Source organism: Hyperolius riggenbachi, chromosome 2 (genome assembly GCF_040937935.1).
Source record: "Hyperolius riggenbachi isolate aHypRig1 chromosome 2, aHypRig1.pri, whole genome shotgun sequence".
NCBI lineage: Eukaryota > Metazoa > Chordata > Amphibia > Anura > Hyperoliidae > Hyperolius > Hyperolius riggenbachi.
Window position 1 is genome coordinate 271767254 of NC_090647.1, and position 20335 is coordinate 271787588.

At 40.7% G+C, this 20335-nt stretch overlaps 1 protein-coding gene across 1 annotated transcript; it reads left to right on the plus strand.

Annotated features, from left to right (window-relative positions):
• Positions 1-2471: 2471 nt before the first annotated feature.
• HSPB1 (heat shock protein family B (small) member 1) lies at positions 2472-15950 on the plus strand. Its single transcript, XM_068265375.1, has 3 exons — positions 2472-2955; positions 10790-10853; positions 15659-15950. The coding sequence occupies exons 1-3, from the start codon at positions 2553-2555 to the stop codon at positions 15840-15842; spliced, it is 651 nt and encodes a 216-aa protein (XP_068121476.1). The 5' UTR covers positions 2472-2552; the 3' UTR covers positions 15843-15950.
• The last annotated feature ends 4385 nt before the right edge of the window (positions 15951-20335 follow it).

Below are 20335 nucleotides of genomic sequence, written 5' to 3' on the forward strand. Positions count from 1 at the left end.
GCCTGACAAGTCTGACAAGAGAGAGATAAGTTGATTTATTACAGAGACTGTGATAGTACAAAGTGCTGCAGTAAGCCAGAACACATTAGAATAGCTTTTGGAACTTGTAGGATGATAAAAAACAGGATGCAATTTTTGTTACGGAGTCTTTTTAAGGACAAAATAATCAGAAACACAAATAAAAGCACCAGAATATTTATAAAGATCTTTACAGCAGTCCTGAAAAAGGGACACATGAGGAAGAAAGAGGGACTGTGCTCCCAAATGGAATTCCTGGACTGGCATTCCACAGCACACCCCCCAGCAGCCAACTGGGGTTATTTCTAAATCCGCTTACACACTCACTAGAATAATCTTGCCCAAAAAGGCCGTCTCGAGTCAGACTCGTGTGCACATCTAGTGTGTGCACAGCAGCCGTCCCACATTGCTTAATGATGATCTGGCATGCTGGATCCTTAACAACCCTCGATGCCCTAGCTATTGCCGCTTTGTTATTCTCACTCTCCCCGCCTGCAGGGAGTCACTCCATTGTGCATCCCTCTCCACAGCAGCAACCGTGTTGCTAACCTGCAGGCTAGTGATGAGTTTGTATGGTGCTCGGCCGCAAACTGTCACTTTTTTCCAAACATCTACTCTACATTCCAAAAAATGAATGACACACACGTTTCCTGCATTTATACAGTACAGACATGTCATTATTCACCAGAGATCACTTCCAAAAAAAAGAGTCTCCAACAAACGGATTTGTTCTATTTCCAGAGCAAACGCCAGTTTCAGCAAAATCCCCCATACTCACAAACTGACTAATGTTACATTTGGCTCAACATGTCATTGGTGCATTATTATTATTTATGATTTATAAAGCACCAACATATTCCACATTTACTTATTTACTTTTGGAGTATATATATATATATATATATATATATATATATATATATATATATACACACACACAAACACACGCGCGCACACACACACACTCTTTTGTTTGGACATGTTCTATCTGCCCATAAATAACGCAAATGATGATAAGCACTTTCTTTTGTGGCAGAAAAATGTGCATTATGTTGTCTCTGGAGCTGACTAAAGGTACATATATACACTATATAAAGGTAAGTCCACAGGTAAGTCCAGATGTGTATTTCACTGTTCAGGGTTCCTTTGAAAACATTTTAATAGTTCATCAATAAAAAATACTCACATTTGATACCCAATCTAAAGAAATGTTATGGAGTTTTATCAAATTGTCCTCTAACTACTCTTGTATAATGCTGGGGATACACGGTACGTTTCTGTACCGTGTATCGACCAGATGATCAGACTAGCTGATAATATTCAGCTGGCCCGATCAAGCCGCTCGACCCCCGCCCGCTCGATCCCCGCCGGCGGACAATGGCAGGGAATCGAGCGCTGAAAAGGAAGCGCCGGCGGGGACGAGCAGCAATCGATCCGCGCGGACGAGTGGGGACGCGGTGGGGGTCGATCCGGCGGCTAATCGGATCGGATATGACAAATTAGTATTTCAAAAACCAAAGCAGTGATTCAATGCAAACTGTGATTTTCATTAGGGATAACTTTAGTTATAGTCATATAATAATCTTCTAAATTTTTAAGTCAGCATAATTAATTAGGCTAGTTAATTAGGGATTCTGCTATACCAGGATCTTGTGTTACTGGTATACAACACTGCTGAGGGTAAATACAGTAAATGAAAAGTTAATATGCTATTTTTATAGTATCAATGTCATTTCCAGTCACAGCACTTTAACTGATATATAAGAGAAAAGGGACCTACTAGAAATTTGTAGAAAGCCAGTCAGTTCATTGTTATGTTGAGGAACGAGAACTTTCCATCACAACTACTTAACCACCTGAGCGGTCTGGACGAGCTGAGCTCGTCCAACACCGCCGGAGGTCGCCGCTCAGGCCCTGCTGGGCCGATTTTAATCAAATAAAAAGCAGCACACGCAGCCGGCACTTTGCCAGCCGCGTGTGCTGCCTGATCGCCGCCGCTCTGCGGCGATTCGCCGCGAGCAGCGGCGAAAGAGGGTCCCCCCAGCCGCCTGAGCCCAGCGTAGCCGGAACAAAAAGTTCCGGCCAGCGCTAAGGGCTGGATCGGAGGCGGCTGACGTCAGGACGTCGGCTGACGTCGATGACGTCACTCCGCTCGTCGCTATGGCGACGATATAAGCAAAACAAGGAAGGCCGCTTATTGCGGCCTTCCTTGTTTATTCTGGGCGCCGGAGGCGATCGGAAGATCGCCTCCGGAGCGCCCTCTAGTGGGCTTTCATGCAGCCAACTTTCAGTTGGCTGCATGAAATAGTTTTTTTTTTATTCAAAAAAAACCCTCCCGCAGCCACCCTGGCGATATAATCAGAACGCCAGGGTGGTTAAGTAATCTCCTATATTAGTACACCCTCTCCAGTTTCTAAAAATAAATGCCTGGCTCTCAATAAAGCAGCTGCACCTTCCAAATGCCAACGGTAGACTGAAGCTTGAACAGAGCAGACAGATTGTCTAACTGACCCACGAAAACACAGATCCAGACCATGGCTTCAGAACGTAGAATCCCCTTCACTTTCCTCCGCACTCCAAGCTGGGAACCATTCCGAGACTGGTATCAGGGCACCAATCGGCTCTTTGACCAGTCATTTGGTATGCCAAGGATACCTGAAGATTGGTACCAGTGGCCTAGCACCAGCTGGCCAGGCTATGTACGACTCCTTCCAAATCAAACAATGGATGTGGTGCCTCCTACAACCCCAGCCGTAGCCTCACCTCCTACAGGAGCAACTGCACCTGATTTCAACAGGGCACTGAGTCGCCAGCTTAGCAGTGGAATCTCAGAGATCCGACACACATCCGACAGCTGGAAGGTCAGCTTAGATGTGAACCACTTTTCCCCAGAGGAAATAGTTGTCAAAACCAGAGATGGGTTAGTGGAAATCACGGGTAAGTTATTAAACTATACATCTAACTTACTAAATTAGAAAATCTGGTTATAATCATACTAATTACCCTACATACTTTAGACCTTTGTCAATTGATTGTTTTGGGTCACTTAAGTTACAAGTGTGTACAGACGCTGATGTATTCTGGATAATACTAATACATGCAGAAGTGCTCTAATATACAGGTGGTCACCTTCTTACGATCAGGTTCCGTGAGATAAGATTGCTTGTAAGTCGAATTCATTTGTAAATCGAGTCGTGTGTTATACATAGTGAAATGAGGATACATGATTTACTTTCCAACAACTCAGATTTTTGTATAAACAATGTCTTCTTGTTGCTTTCAATGTGCTTTTCATTGGTTTTCAACTACTTACAACAGTTTATTCAACTACTTAGGGCTCTTTCACACAAGGAGCTGATCTGTGCGTTTTGACAGAACGTTAAGAATGTTAGGATTCGTTAAGAAAGGTAACATGAAAGTCTATTGACTTTCATGTAACCTTCACATTAGACAAATCTTTCCATTTGGAAGCTGTTATTCATAGGTCACAAGCGTTGGGTAAATTAGAATATAGAAATTCTATCACACTGCTCAATGGGGATTTTTTTTAATTACCTATACAACCGGTCTTTTTGTCAGAAATAAAACAGTAAAATCAAACATCTAATTGTATCATGTGTTGCCACCCTAAGTGCAGATAGTCCCCTACTTACAAATGACTCGAATCATTGCAAAGTTGTATTCTCGAGTTAGTACAAAGTTGTCTTTGTGAACAAAATGTACTGTATTTTGTTATGACACGTATTTGTTGTTGCATGTTACAGTATAGAATAAACTGTTGTAAGGGCTCTTTCACACGCCATAACCCGATTTTGTGCATGCGATATGATGCATAGCATGACGCCGCGAAGATGCGGTTCGATGCATATCAGCAGTGCTAGTTTTTCAATTAGCCATGGTGGAACATTCTTATCAACTTTTCAAAAAATTAACCACTTCAGGACCACAGGCTTACAACCCCGTAGTGACCAGGCAACTTTTTTACAAAATGGTGCTCTGCAGCTTTAATAGCTCGCTCGCTGCAGAGTCATACAACTGCGCACACAAATTAATCTTGCCCCTTTTTCTGCCGACCAACAGAGCTTTCTCTTGGTGGCCTCTGATTTCTGCTGGAGGCTTTTTATTTTTTTTTTAGTTAATTTCAATGTTATTATTTTATTAATAAAACTTACTTTTTTTGTTACACTCTCCCCTCCCTCCGCTGCCAGCCAATCCCTGTGATCGGCTGTCATAGGCATCAGCCTATGAGAGCAGATCGCTCCTGAGCCTCTCCAAGGGACAGCCGAGTGACACCCCAGTACAGCGATGCTGTAGATCGCAGCACTGTACAATGTAAATAGATAGAGGTTTTGCCGTCTAACAGTCTCCTAGCGGCGAGTGTGATAGATTCATATATTTCAAAAGTTATCAATCTGCAAAATAGATTGTAAATCTTGATTTGAAAAAAGTATAAAAAATTGTGGGGCTTCTTTTACGTTCATGAATCCTACTACACACGTTATTATAAGAAGTTTTTGATAGATAAGACATTGGATTCAATAATAACAAAACAGTAACAAAGGCCTATGAAAACAGGAAACTCCCTTGATCAATGTGTGATCATTGTGTTCAATGGGCATGATTGGAAAGGTCTTAAAAAAAAGGAAATCAAGTGGGCTGGAATGCAGAGAGGCAGGTGGCATGAGCTGAAGAATAAGAGTTAGTGTGCACATCCGTCTGCACAGCAAGGAGAGGGATATTAGGTATGATCTCTGATCTAATATTTAGTAAGGCAATTTGGTGGGAAGGTAGGAAATGAAAAAAATGTAAGACTAGCTTTAAGGATGCCTATAAAAATGGCATAGTATGGATACAGAGGCACCAAAAGGATAAAAGTATCTAAAAAGTTTGAAAAATGAGGAGGCAGTGGTGGACTCACCTCCTCCAGGCAGACACAAAAATTGCCAATGTGTTTGTCTTGTCAAATACAACAAGTTTATTTACATACTCCGGGGGACAATGCAACACGTTTTGCAGGTTTGATCCTGCTTCATCAGGCGATAACAACGGAGCAATAGCAAATGGTCAGTATGGTCAGAAGTGCCTGTAGCTCTTCTACTGACCACATATGCTATTGCTCCATTCTTACTGCCTGATGAAGCAGGATCAAACCTGCAAAATGCGTTGCATTAACACAGTTTATTGCATACACTTGTAGAATTGAGGTAAGCTGATGCAGTCATTATAATGTCACTCACTTCCCTTATCTCTACTGCTTACAGTTGGTTAGTGTAAGAGCCTCACACAGAGCATCTTCAGGTCCAAATTCTTTGTATTACATTGTTCCTATATAAAAAGTCAGCCACTTAACACAAGAAAGGGCTCTTGGAGGACGGCAATTATTGGCTAAGCTGACACTTTTATTGCAGATCTGAAGAGACCCAGTAATTAAGCTACACTCTAGATTTTTATCAGCCAATCATCATGGTTTGTTGTTAAATCTGGTGTCAGACTCAGTACAGTTGTACACTAATGCCACTGTCTACATGATTATTGATCCAATATTTTGAATCACTGTTGATTGAGTGCTAGTGTTCTGTCACAGTCATCCTTCTCTCCCTCCCTCCCTCTTTCAACAGAACAGGTTGTCCAATTACAGTTGTACAATTACCGTTTTCAGAATGTTCCCACAATGAACTTTCTGGGTACAAATTGAAAAAATCTGTGCACCATGGCATTGGGCCAACAGAAATCAGCACGACTTGCATTTGATTAGCTTATTTCCAATTTGTATATAATTTTTCATTAGATCTTCACAAAATCATAGTTATGGCATCACAATGATCACCTCTGTTTCATGGTAACAATTACAAGATGTGCGTCTGTACCTTAGATTTTTTTTTCTTAAGTAAATATTTTTTATTCAGTTTTCCAGAACAAAACATTACCTTAATACATTTTGAAGTACTGTATATTCCTAATTTATAGAAAGAAATCTCTCAAAGCCCGGTGTATGAACTTGTGGAAAAACATAAAAATTCTGGGTGCTGTAGTTTCCCGCTGCATACATCCGAATCACCATAGCCATGCATAACATGGCAAAATGATAGGAATGCTCCTCACACGCGGATCTGGCAGCACCAGACCTCCATAGCTGGAGATTGCAGTCTTGTCAGAGAGCTGAGTCTGTGCCCCGCCCCTCTGTAGTATGAAAAGCATGGCAGCAATGAGCTAGGTAGCAACATCTGTACCCTCCCCATTGTTAATACCTTGAGCGCAGGTACTTTCGGTCATGTGACCAGATCCTTGTGTTGGACAGCCGTGTCACACGGCTGTCCCCAGTAAAGCGTTGCCTTCGATCTCAGTGCTGTACGATGGTATTAGACGGCAGTTTCGCTGTCTAACAGTATCGCTGCCGGGATACTGAAGGTGGAGCTCAGCTCCGCCTACCGAGCGGAGATGCATAATCTTCTGCAAGAGCCAGCCCCAGGACGTGACGCCAATTGACGTTAGGCGTTTGGCGTGGTGCGGTCTTTAAGTAGTTAAAGAGGAACTCCAGTGAAAATAATGTAATAAAAAAGTGCTTCATTTTTACAATAATTATGTATAAATGATTTATTCAGTGTTTGCCCATTGTAAAATCTTTCCTCTCCCTGATTAACATTCTGACATTTATCACATGGTGACATTTTTACTGCTGGCACGTGATGTCAGTGGAAGGAGATGCTGCTTTTTTGGCAGTTGGAAACAGCTGTTATTTCCCACAATGCAACAAGGCTCCAAGCTTGATGTCAGCACTCTGGTGCTGACATCACACTGTGGGAGGGGTTTCACCACAATATCAGCCATACAGGCCCCCCTGATGATCCATTTGTGAAAAGGAAAAGATTTCTCATGGGAAAGGCGGTATCAGCTACTGATTAAGATAAAGCTCAATTCTTGGTTACGGTTTCTCTTTAAGACTCAATGTTAAAAATAGGCACAGATAATTATACCCCACTCTTTATACATACCATGAACTCTGTATGAAATGTTAAAATACAGTCATTAATAGCATATTAACCTTGGGTGAGCTGTGTAACCCAGTCATTAAGCACAGCAGATCCCATAAACAGCCTAAGAAGTTGGCCTTCACCACTGTGAGTACTGCTAACAAATTGTGCTGGTTCATTAAGAATTCCGGACAGTGGCGTAGCTAAGGAGCTGTGGGCCCCGATGCAAGTTTTACAATGGGTCCCCCAAAGAACTCTATATATAACAATTTATACGGCGCACCAAAACCTGCCAATGGCAACTACGGTGTCAGAGGTGCAAGAAGGGGATGGGGGACAGTATGTTAATGCTTACCACTATTCAAAGTATCTATAGAAGTGATTATTATGAGCACAGGCCAAAACAGAAAGCTAATACTGCAGTTGAGGAAGGGCCTTTTGGGGCCCCTTTGCCCCAAGGGCCCAGATGCGGTTGCTACCTCTGCACCTACGCCCCTGATTCCGGATAACCGAGACTCTACTGTACTAAGCTACCACATATTTAGATCTGTTCTTGGAAATTGGCTTTATTATGTTCTTCATATTTCCGATGACTAAGAAATATTTTGGATTGTATTATGAAAGCAGGTCAGGACCTATGTTTGGCACACACAACAGTCTGCATAATTAACATGTCACCCAGTAGTGGAGTAGTTTGCCCTGTGCTCACCAGTCTTGCCAGGTCTGTCTAGCAGAAAGGAAAAGCAAGCATAAACTACAGCCACAGTGATTTCTGTAATGGATAGTACTGTCTTAGAACATTAAATATTAATACTAGTTTTCAGCTTTTAGTCTATAATGCAGGATGGTGCTGTTCATTCTGAGGCAATGTGTGAAATGGTGAGCACAGAGCAGCTCTTTACAGCAACTTGCCATTAGTGCTATTGGATGATGGCCTGAAATTGACATTTAGATTTGTAAATGTGTAGAAGAGGAGCGAAGATGTTTCTGCTACACTTGCAGGCAATTATTATGCATAGTACAGCGACAGTATTAATCTCACCGCATTTCTGGATATTCATTTAGCTAACATTTATGCAGAACATTAGTGCAGTTCAGTTTGTAATACACTAAATGCAGAATAATGAAGTGAAATCAATGTGACCATGTAATATGTTTCTATGTTATAGTCTAAGACAGGAATGATATTTGATAACTTTACGAGCAGAGGTGTCTCTGGGGTAGCTGTATCATTCTTCTGCAGCACAGAGTGCCCAACTGCAGCACTGAGCAATAGATAATACAAGCCTTAGAGCATGATCCATAAATCACCATTGATAAAATATAAATGTACTTCTTAAAGTAGAAGGTATCTTACAAAAAAGCAATACGTAATATAAAATTCCTTTCTTAAAACAGAAGGTATTTGCGATCATTCGGCTTTATGTGAACAAGAAAGATCTCCCATCTCCCACCATGCATCACTATCAAATATGCAAATTATCTCTTTATGTCCCTAAAAGCCAGGCACAAAGCAGCGGTTCTGGATGTGTGCCTGGCTTTTAGGGCAAACATTCAAATTCCAGCTGCTATGTCCAGTGTAAGCCTCATTTTTAAACCACTCCAATCGTGCAGCCTCGCTGTAAAGAAAAGTTATATTTACCTGAGAAGCCATGTCCCGCAAAGCCGTCTTAGTGCAGTAAATAGCTTGGCGGTTTTCTCTGTGGAGAGAGGGGAAGCCGGGCCAGGCGCTGGAAGTAGTATGATGCAGGGAATTCAGGACGGCTTTGCAGGACAAGGCTTCTCAGGTAAATATAACTTTTCTTTACAGCGAGGCTGCACGATTTAGGAAGTTAGTCTGGAGGTGCACTTAACCACTTCACCCCAAAGGGGTTTTTACCCTAACAGACAAGAGCAATTTTCACCTTTCAGTGCTCATGCCTTTCATTTGCTTAATCACTACTAATCACAATTAAATGATCTATATCTTGTTTTTTTATCACCAATTGGGCTTTTTAGGGTTTATATTTGTTTTCAGTAATTACTTTATTTTCTATGCATTTTAAAGGGAAAAAGAAAAAAATGAAAAAATACACAATTTCTCTAATTTCACCCCCTATAGTTTTAATATAAACAATGCTACTGTGCATAAAACCCACATATTTTATCTCCCTATTTGTCCTGGTTATCACAAGATTTAAATTATGTCCCTAGTACAAAGTATGGTGACAATATATTATTTGGAAATAAAGGTGTATTTTTTCTATGGTGCGGCAGCAGCACTGTTTGACTTATACAGGGCGTAGATTTCAAATACGCTCGTCTGAAAGAAGTTAAGGAAGAATAGTGTTGGCCGACAGGAAGAAGGCAGTGATGGAAAACCATTTCATTGCCCCTGTATAAAGGCGTTTCAAGCACACTGTATTTTGGGGCAGTTCTATTTCTAAAGGATGATTTAGTACATAGTACCCAGAAAGTTCATAGTGTCCTAGGCCAGGAACACTAAGATACTATAAGGGGCTCAAAGAGACTAAAAAGTCCTCGTACAAAAAAGCAATGCTTAATATAAAATTCCTGCTGTGTGTGCCTGGCTTTTAGGGGCATAACGAGATGATTTGCATATTCAACAGGGATGCATCATGGGAGATATTTCTTGCTCACATAGAGCTGAATGATCGCAAATACCTTCTATTTTAAAGGATACTGCAGCCGAAAGGCTGCAGAGAGATAAAACCTGCATTGTATAGGTAAAGAAAAGTACATACTCACCGCTCCCCTCGCTCCCTGCCGTCGGGTCCCGCTCGTCAGCCACAGCTCCCGGTACTGGCCGACTCTCCTGACCCCTGACTCGGACATACTGCGCCGCATATGCGCAGTATGTCCTGTAATCTTCGCTTCTGGCGTTGCATCATGACGCCAGAAGTACGGACACTCTCCCGCCTCCTGCGTCTGCGCTCCAGCGGCTCCACTATAAAGCTAGCAGTGCCAAAGAATGTCCATAGTAAGGATAATGTATGCATTCAGAAAACATCAACATGTCTCACAGTGCCTAACCCTTTTAAAAAGTTAACAACATCCAAATAAGAATTAAAGAAAAGCTTAATTTACATACTGGATACCATTTTCCAACATGGGTGCAGGAAGCCTTGGTCACATCAAAATATACAGTGGACATGCTTGTTCTGACTCCTGTTTCTTCTCACACCCTCATCAGAATCTGATGATGATGATCAGAGACATATCGGTAGCTCATCTTTCCTGCATGGAACCTGACCTCCTTATAAAAAAAACTAAATAGAACCTGACCTCACAACCTGACGAAGTTATGAGGACAAAAATGTCTCCTAACTACTGACAATTTTTTCCTACATAAAATATCGCTATACATTATATTATATCTATCAAAAGTGTAGGTCTGATACAACACGCTATGATAAATTTATACACAGAAAAAGAGAAAAGCAGATTGTATAACTACTAGATGAATCACTTTTTCCTTGACAAAGCATTAAACATAACAGATGTGTGACAACTGTTCTTGAATACTGTTTCTTAAACATGACCATCATTCACTGTGATATTAATTCTGCACATTTGCAAAATCTCTGTGGCTTGGTTGTAACATTTTAATATTGCATTAATAGAGCCTCAGTGAGATGAACTGGCTCGGCTTGCGTTTGCAGCATTTTGCTGAAATCTTGCATCATTACTGTAATTCAAGGACATTAATTCCAGGAAAAATATGATCTCATTTAAGCAGCGTTTTTTCATGGTAAGGGAATACTGATCAATCAGTAAATGCCTTGATGCTTTTCCTGCAGGCAAACATGAAGAGAAACAAGATGAGCATGGATTTATCTCCAGATGCTTTACAAGAAAATACACGTAAGTAGATCTCCCTGCTACGCAAGCCAAAGCTACTGGTAATAAATACAGATGGCACATATGATTAGAGAAATTACAGATTAACATTGCTTCCTACTGGGCTGTATGCTGTATATACACAGTCTTCTGCTGCAGTAGTATATGTTACTGGCGCATAGATCAAGAAGTCTGACGGACTCAAAGTGCTTCAGAGCTGCAGGCACTTAGAGGGCACACCTTGGGCAACCAGGATCTTTAGGGAGCCGTGCCCATATACTCCTTACTGTTTTACGTACTGGCTGGCTTGAGCCAGGAAAAAAATAAGACACCCTATTTTAGAATCAGAGCTAGCAAGGGAAAGTTTGGGCAGTTGCTGACAATAATGTGATAAAACCACTGACAACAAAATACTGAATAATGGTCATTAAGTGTAGTAATTCACCAATGAATAAATATTTATTGCCAGTTTAACCCTGAAAATGATCATCTTCTTCAAAGTCACAAACTCATTGTTTATCAGAAGAAGTAACATTGTACAAATTATGGTTTATAAAAATACAGTTAGTGACAAGACTATATACTGTGTAAAGTGCTGCAGAAATTGTCAGCGCTATATATACTGTAATACTAATTAATAATAGCTTTGGTGTGTACAGACCTAAAGGGCCATACACACACTAAATATATGTCACCCTTAATGGTCATTGCTCAATTGCAAGGTGACTTTTCAAGGCACTTGTGTGTACATTTAGTTTCTACGCTAGTGAATTGGGGCGAGCAGCAGACTATAGTATTAATGTCAATAATTTGATATTACCAATATTATACTTTTAATAGGCTTCTGCTGACAAACTAATCCTAATCACATTTCTCACACTAATCCTCCTACTGCTGCTACACCAAACACAGTCCCTCTTACTATCGCTCCACCTAACACTACCCCTCCTACCATTGCTACACCTAACACTGTCCCTCCAACTACTGTCGCTACACCTAACACTATCCCTTCTACTATCAAAACACCTAACACTATCCCTCCTGCCATTGCTACACCTAACACTGTCCCTCCAACTACTATCACTGCACCTAACACTATCCCTCCTACCATTGCTACACCTAACACTGTTCCTCCAATTACTGTCGCTACCCCTAACACTATCCCTCCTACTATCAAAGCACCTAACACTATCCTTCCTACCGGAATTGATACACCTAACACTGTCCCTACAACTACTTTCATTCCGCCTAACACTATACCTCCTACCATTGCTACACCTAACACTGTCCCTCCAACTTCTGTTGCTACACCTAACACTATCCCTTCTACTATCACTGCACCTAACACTGTCCCTGTTACAACTGCTACACCTAACACTGTCCCTCCAACTACTGTTTCTACACCTAACACTATCCCTCCTACAAAAGCTACACCTAATATTGTCCCTCCAATTACTGTCGCTACTCCTAACACTCTCCCTCCTACCATTGCTACACCTAACACTGTTCCTCCAACTACTATCACTGCACCTAACAATATCCCTCCTACCATTGCTACACCTAACACTGTCCCTCCAACTTCTGTTGTTACACCTAACACTACCCCTCCTATTATCACTGCACCTAACACTGTCTCTATTACAACTGCTACTCCTAACACTGTCCCTCCAAATACTGTTGCTACACCTAACACTATCCCTCCTACAAAAGCTACACCTAATATTGTCGCTACACCTAACACTTTCTCTCCTACTATCACTGAACCTAACACTATCCCTCCTACTATCACTGCACCTAACACTATCCATCCTACTATCACTGCACCTAACACTATCCATCCTACTATCACTGCACCTAAAACTGTCCCTCCAACTACTATCACTGCACCTAACACTATCCCTCCTACTACTACTACACCTAACACTGTGCCTCCAACTACTGCCACTTCACCTAACACTATTCCTCCTACTACCACTGCACCTAACACTATCCCTTCTACAACTGCTATACCTAACACAGTCCCTCCAACTACTGTTGCGCCTAACTCTATAACTCCTACTACTGCAGCTGCACCTAACACAATCTCTCCTACTACTGCTGTTTACTATTGCTGCGACTGCCACTATCCCTCCTACTACCACTAGTCACTGCTGCTAAACGTACACTACCTCTCCTACTCCTGCTACTCATTGCTGCTAAACCTACACTAACCTCACTGGCGCTTATTCTAACACTAAATAAGGTTTCAGTGCAGAAAAATTCAAAAGGTCATTAATTCAGTTTCTTTTTCAGCTAAACAAGGCAGAGTTTGGACTCTAAACAGCAACTCTGACAGTCTGATGCAATCTTAAAAAAATGAAGCCATTACACTGAAAATAATTATGTTGCTAATGTTTTATTTACCATTGTTACTACACATAAAAATTAGTTATTTCATTTTTTTTTCAATTCAGATTTACAACTATCCAAAACTAAAATATACAGTATTTATTCCTATATGTTGTTCCCTTGTTGTTGTGTGTATGTTGTCTAGGAAAATGCCAAATTCTGATTCAGCAGAAAATCCACTTTTCGCCATTGCCGATTACCGCTACCAACCCTGCTATCGTTTTCCGCATTCCGATGCGGTTTTCTGCGGAAATCTTGGAAATTTCCACCGAATTTAACATTGATTTTCTCAAAACTACAAGGTCTTTTCAACATGCCCTGAAACTTTGGTTTTTCTAGGATCTATGGGGGCTTTGCTATTAACCGCTAAATTTGGCTGATTTTGACTGTATGGGCCTGTACACACTGCTGCGCTTGTGCTGCGTTTTTAAAATCGCAAGGTCTTTTGAAAAAGAATGAAAATCGTGATGACTTGTACACACTGGTGCGATGCGTTTTTAGAAAAACGCAATCGCAGTGCCTGCTGCGCTTTTTTAAGCACAGTGCTTGAAAAACGGGCCCGTTTCCACTATAGCGTTGCGGAATCGCCGGCGAATCACCGCAGGAAAATTGCATGCGGGTACGATTCCGCATGCGTTTTTTGCCGCGATTTCGCATGCGATTTCGCATAGGTAAGGGTGATGCGATTTTAACCATGTCACTGCCTGTGTGTATTAACATGGGTACCTATGCAAAATCGCATGCGAAATCGCGGCAAAAAACGCATGGGGAAAATGCATGCGATTTCCCTATTAAATACATTGCGTGCGATTCGCCTGCATTCCACACGCAGGCGAATTCTGAGGGCCCTACCCTGCAGATTTTTTTCTGCACAGAAAAACGTGCAGGAAAACGCACAAGTGGAAACAGTCCCATCCACTTGCACTGGCTATGCGAATTCGCATGCGGGCACCGCATGCGAATTCGTGATAGTAGAAACGGGCCCTTAAAGCGAATGTGCTTGCGTTTTTGCCTGCGTTTTTCAGAAGTCAGTATCCCAGAAGACTCTGCAATTTCCTGATTCCTGTTGAAATGTAAACTAGAAAAAAAACAAAGGATTCTTTAGCCAATCAGCAATTACAAGAAAAACGCATACGCATAAAAAACGCAGGCAAAAGCGCATGCGTTTTCAAAAACGCATACGATGCATTTTTAAAACTACATGCACTTCTGATTTTAAAAACGCATGCGCTTGCGATTTTGCTTGCGTTTTTCAGTGTGTACAGGCCCTAATGTAAAATGCAGAAAATCTGCATTACCTGATATGCAGTAATTTCATGACAATCAGAAGACTCAGAATGAATAAACCAATCAGAGAATGGGGATTTCCACATTCTCTGATTGGCTTATTCATTCTGAGTCTTATGATTGGCTTAAAATTGCTGCATATCAGGTAATGCAGATTTTCTGCATTTTACATTACAGTCAAAATCCGCTGACTTTAGCGGTTAATAGCAAAACCTCCATAGGTCCTAGAAATACCAAATTTTCAGGGTATATTAAACAGGAGAGTGGAAACAAGAGGAAAAATCCGCCTACCGCACTTGTATTACCGATTTCTGCATGTGGAAATGTAATTTCCGATCAGAAATGCAGAAATTGCATTTCCGCGGAATCCGAACAAGCATCCCTAATGTTGTCCCCTTATCAAATACATACCGTAGTTCTAAACCAAAATCTTTTACATAACAAAAACTAACACCTTGCACCCAGCTCAGATCTGAACTTAGCCTTTTCAATGAACCCTTACACTACTCTATCAATACAATTATTGCTACCACTAGTATTACAAATCCTCCCTCTAATACTAACTGATGGCCCTATAATAGCCATTAGTATCCAAAAAAAAAACAATGCTAATTTCTGCTAATCATGGCCAGACTTTACCAACCACAAGTACTAGAACTACTTAAAGCAACTTGCTTTGCCAAAAGGACTAACAAACAGCTTATGAATCTGACTGGCCTCAGTCTGGTCTCATGCCATCTTCTGTGTGTTTTTCATGCAGTTCAGCCTGCCACCAATAGGTTTTTGCAGCTGAATATAATGCATCTGAATGGCAACGCTGGCAACCCCAAACGTGTCAGTGCATAATATGCAGTGCAGTTATTCAGCAACAAAACAACCCATCACACTGAGTCCGAGTACCATGTTTGGACATGACTCAATGCAGTGGCTACATCTGCACTGCACAATATCGAACTCTAGCAAATGCCTGGCTGTTGATTAGCTTTTTCACATGGATTCACATGTTTTCTAACCATGACTGTGATACAGGGGTAAAAATCAGTCACTAGATGGCATTCACTTGCTATGTTATACAATGACTCCCTGCTAAGGCAGGCTTTGCTCATGTTTTCATTTTGTCATTCAGCCAATTGAATTATGTCCTCTGTGTTTAGTCTTCCTCCAGGTGTGGATATCAGTGCTGTGACCTCATCCCTTTCCCCGGATGGTGTGTTAACAGTAGAGGCACCACTCCCTAAGCCAGCAATCCAGTCTGCAGAGATCACTATTCCAGTAACTTTCCAAAGCCGAGCTGAGATCGGAACATCTGAGGCTAAGAAGCCACTAGAGACTGCCTAGAAATAAGAGGAGAAAAAAGGACAAATGACCGGATTTATGTTTTCATCTTTCAGTCACATCTTTTTCACTAAATAAACAATTTTGAAAAATAAATTTAGGATAAAATAACTTTTTGTCTATTATTCCTGCCATACAGAAACATGGTTCTCTGTGGTATGTTGGTCTTGCTTACCAAGTTAAGATATACTGCTAAGGGACCACGGGCAATCAAATCACCAAAGAAAAGTGTTTTGAGTACTGTAATGTGGAGAAAAGATGTAAATAAGTGAAAAATTAAAAGGCAGTATATGCCTGAAAGAGTTAATTTCTAGGCATGGAACTGACAGCTTCTGTCTTGTCGGTACCTTGTCGGAATATATTGTAAGCATCATTGATAAGCAAATTTCAGTAATACACATTTTCCTGGCAGAATACAACTTCTGAGGGCACGGGAGAGATAAAGTACATGAACTGTTGACCATTTTCTAACGCTGGGACACTTAATTTAAAAGTATCCTGAGGGATGCTATACATAAGTATATTGTTTATTTTGGTATTTTACTCTAAATAGATCAATCTATATAACATCCACATTTGGACTAATTATTAGTGAAATTATCTGTTTCCCCTTTTCAGAACTTGTAATTAGCACTTTATTACTATGTGGTCACCTAAGCCGATTCCTTTTCAGACATTCCCAAGGCATGGATGGCAAGATGCATTTGCAAGAGCTATTATCTTCATTTTATACCACATTTTGGTATTTTAGTTCCATATTGTCCAAATGCTCACACACTGGCAAAAGGCACATTTGGCTTCACTTTGCGCGACTCTACAAAGGGCTCCAACAATGGAAAGAAGGATCTTCCTTCAGAAATATAGTGTCCTGATTACACTTTCAGAATCAGAACAGAAGATAAAAAAAAAGCTAGTTATTAGGGTTATAAGGCCCAATCCAGTTCAGGTTTTCTCCTGGGTTATATTGTTACATTATAAAGAAAATGCCCTTTATGCTGCCAGCAAGCAAGAAAATACCCTGAATAATTTTGACAGTACTTTTTCATCCACTCTTTGGTACTTTTTCAGATGAAAAGTGCAAAAGTTATTTTGAAAAAAGATGAAAAATTATTTCCTAGGAGAAAAAAGTGAATTGGATTGTGGCCATTGTGTTCAATCCAGAAAAGGTTTACAAATATATTGATTAAAAAAGTGCAACATTGAAAATATACAACTTCTGAAAAATGGGCCAGAGAAGGGCAACTCAGTTGCCTCGCGTCATCATTGCGGCCGGCATGACAGTATGGTGCATGCGCGATTAAACCACTCATGTGCAGTACTGTCACGCCGGCCGCCATGATGACGTGAGGCGGCCGTCATGGTGACGTCAGATGTGAAGTATGAGGAAGAAGGAGCCCGACACTTGGGCCAAGTGTCGCCGGGAGCCACCAGGCAGCCATTTCTGACCAGGCGCTGGGAGAAGAGCCGGATGGACGCGTGGGACCTCCTGACCTATGCTGGGTTGCAGAAAGCGCCAGGCGAGTATCAATTTCATTTTTATTCAAATCTCGGAGTCCCTTTAAAGAGACACTGAAGCGAAAAAAAATTATGTTATAATGAATTGGTTGTGTAATACGGATAATTACTAGAATTTTAGTAGCAAAGAAAATATTCTAATATTTTTATTTTCAGTTATATAGTGGTTTTTATACCATTGCATCATTCTCCAATATTTGCAGTTTAGACACTACTCAGCATTCTAAATGGGTTCAAAAGTTCACTAGCCTGCTCTGGAAAATCTTCCCTGCAGAGAGAAAAAAAGATACATTGTCTTTTAAAGCTTATTATCTCAAGTGTCTGGCAGAATTCTCTGCGACTTTGAAAGTCGTGGAGCTCAATGGCTAATTTGCATAGATAACAACTGGAGTTTCTTTGATCTTCCTTTACTGGAAACAATATTAGACTTATGTCTCTGCTGCTAATGTTTTTTTTTCTGTACTACACATACAAATCATTATATCAGAAAAAAAAATTTGCTTCAGTGTCTCTTTAAGTTCAGTTATTGATAGACTATTTGAGCTTATTTTTTGTGACTCTCTGTCAAGAAAGCCAGCTACAAACGGCCTGGTGTGCGGCTGAAGTTTTTGCTTTATTCAATAACAGAAAAAAACAGCACTGGGAAACTACAGGCCTGCAAGCTTAACACTAGTTGTGTGTTGACTGTTTAAAGGTATCCTGAGGGATGCTATACATAAGAATATTGCAAAGAATAATCTAATTTCACATGATCAGCAGGGGTTTACTAAAACAGCTCATGTCATTTAGGAAGTAGTGAATACAACTAAAAACATAAACACAGACTTTGCAAAAGTTTTTGACTTTGCTTCCTAAAACCACCTGTTGCAGAAGATGAGAAAACAAGGACCAGGGGAGATTGGGTCTTCAGTAAGTCTGCCTACTAACGCTAGAGCTAATTTGAAACCAGAAGGGGCTCTAGGCAGACCAACAATCTTATCCTCTTGGGATACTATGGGAGTCTGAACCACCAAAGACATTGCATTTATGTTCACCAAATCTGTCCCGCAATGTCCTAATGGGGAACCCAAAATACATTTTAGGGAAATCACATGTTAGTAGGTACAGAATGTGAGTAAAAGAACAATTATTAATTGTTTAATTTCAATTTCATTTTCCCCAAACTCCTCGTTCACACTCAGATCGCAAAACACAATCGCCTAGCAATTACAATCTTGCATTAAGAATTTTCAGCAATTTCCCAGTGACTGTGGTTTGCATTTGTTGTTTGAGGAAACAAGAGTCACATCACAATCGTGGCCTATTCTTCTCAGTGACTGCGGTTTGCATTTCTCATTTGCGGGAACAAGAGTCACATCACAATCGTGGACAAAACATCTGCATGCAACATGAAGATGTTGTTCTATTTCTCATGAACTGCCAACATACATACCTCCTAACAGTTGTAGTTGCCTATCAGGAGGTCAGATGCAAAATTCATATCAGTCTTCCTCAGGCTAATGTTACTACAGTGTTTCCCCTAAAGTAAGAAATCCCCTGAGAGTAAGTGAGAGCCAATATCTGCAAACCACAAGCTCTGTGCATGCTGCTTGTGTTTCAGCATGGCATGCAGTATATACATTTTGTACAGGAAAACTACAAGTGTTTCCCCAAAAATAAGACATCCTCTGAAAATAAGCCATAGCACAACTTTTGGAGCAAAAATTAATATAAGATAGTGTCTTATTTTCAGGGAAACACGGTAGGGCCTATACAACATCTGTAGATGATGACTGCCGTTTTAGGGGCAATGTGTCTTTAACAAGGGAATCTTTCAAAATGATATTTCAGGTGTTATTGATAATGTTTTGATAGATCCAGCTTACTTGTTATATGTGTTCATAAACTACGTACCTTTCAAAAACATCACCTTGATAATTTTTCTTTCTACTGGTTTTAGCATCACGAATAATGGAATTATTAACTTAATTAATTTATTTTATTTATAAAGCGCCAACATATTATGCAGCGCTGAATTATATTTCATAAGCATTTTCCCCGACGTGATCACTGCAGCCCTTGATTAAAGCATCTCAATGACCATCTCCATCAGTGAATTCCTGATGTGACAGAGTGGAATGCTCATGTCTAGGGATCTCCTTGCATTCAAATTTCAAGCAGCTTGAAATTGCACCAATCAAATTAACTTCCTGTCAATTTTCATCGGTTCAAGTTCAAGGTGCTCAACATTTACATGAAATCTGAATGCAGGGAAAATTTATTTGTATCTCAATGATCAGGCCTACGTGTCTTGTTTTTTTAGCCTGATCACAAATCACTGCCTCTTTTTAGGGCTTTTATAAATCACTCCACTCCACCAACAAAGTGACAGAAAATCACTTTGGACCCAAATTAAAAATACAAGATTTCAGAAATAAAATGTATTTTCTAAATTATAATAATAAATAGCAGCCTTTTTTCAGCTGCATGATGACAAATATAAAATATTCTACATTTATTGGTGAAACCCCTACCTTCCTTTCAAATTGCCGGGACAGAATCCGTCAAAATGCTGGAGTAGGTAGCGTCCGGTGTTGTGTCTGATTACGCTGCCTTTGGATTTGCGCTGCCCCGCATACGCAGTAGGAGACTGTGCGGCCACAGTTCCTATTTAATTATGCTGCTGATGGTAAAATACCCACTGGTTCTCGAGATAGGTTTCTCTAATCTATCTCGGGAACCAGCAGGTCTCGGGGGCTGCAATTTGGCACAGAGGTCGTCCAGGGGATCCTCTCCCTACCCTGAAAATTTGGTGAGTGTAGGATGTGAAGAAGCAGAGATATTTAGAATTTTACCATCAGCAGCATAATTAACTTCACACTGAGCATGCGTGCTACTCAGTGTGGAAGGGAGCTTCCGGGCAGCGCAATCAGACATTACACCGGCAATGGAGAAATTGCTTATGGCTGCCACCTGTATAACCCTCGTTATGAAAAGAAAAG

Excerpts from the sequence above, each read along its gene's own strand:
- HSPB1 (XM_068265375.1), top strand. The coding sequence starts at position 2,553 with ATGGCTTCAGAACGTAGAATCCCCTTCACTTTCCTCCGCACTCCAAGC. Across the intron at positions 2,956-10,789 it reads TGGGTTAGTGGAAATCACGG|GCAAACATGAAGAGAAACAA; the intron begins GTAAGTTATTAA and ends CTTTTCCTGCAG. Across the intron at positions 10,854-15,658 it reads TGCTTTACAAGAAAATACAC|TCTTCCTCCAGGTGTGGATA; the intron begins GTAAGTAGATCT and ends CTCTGTGTTTAG.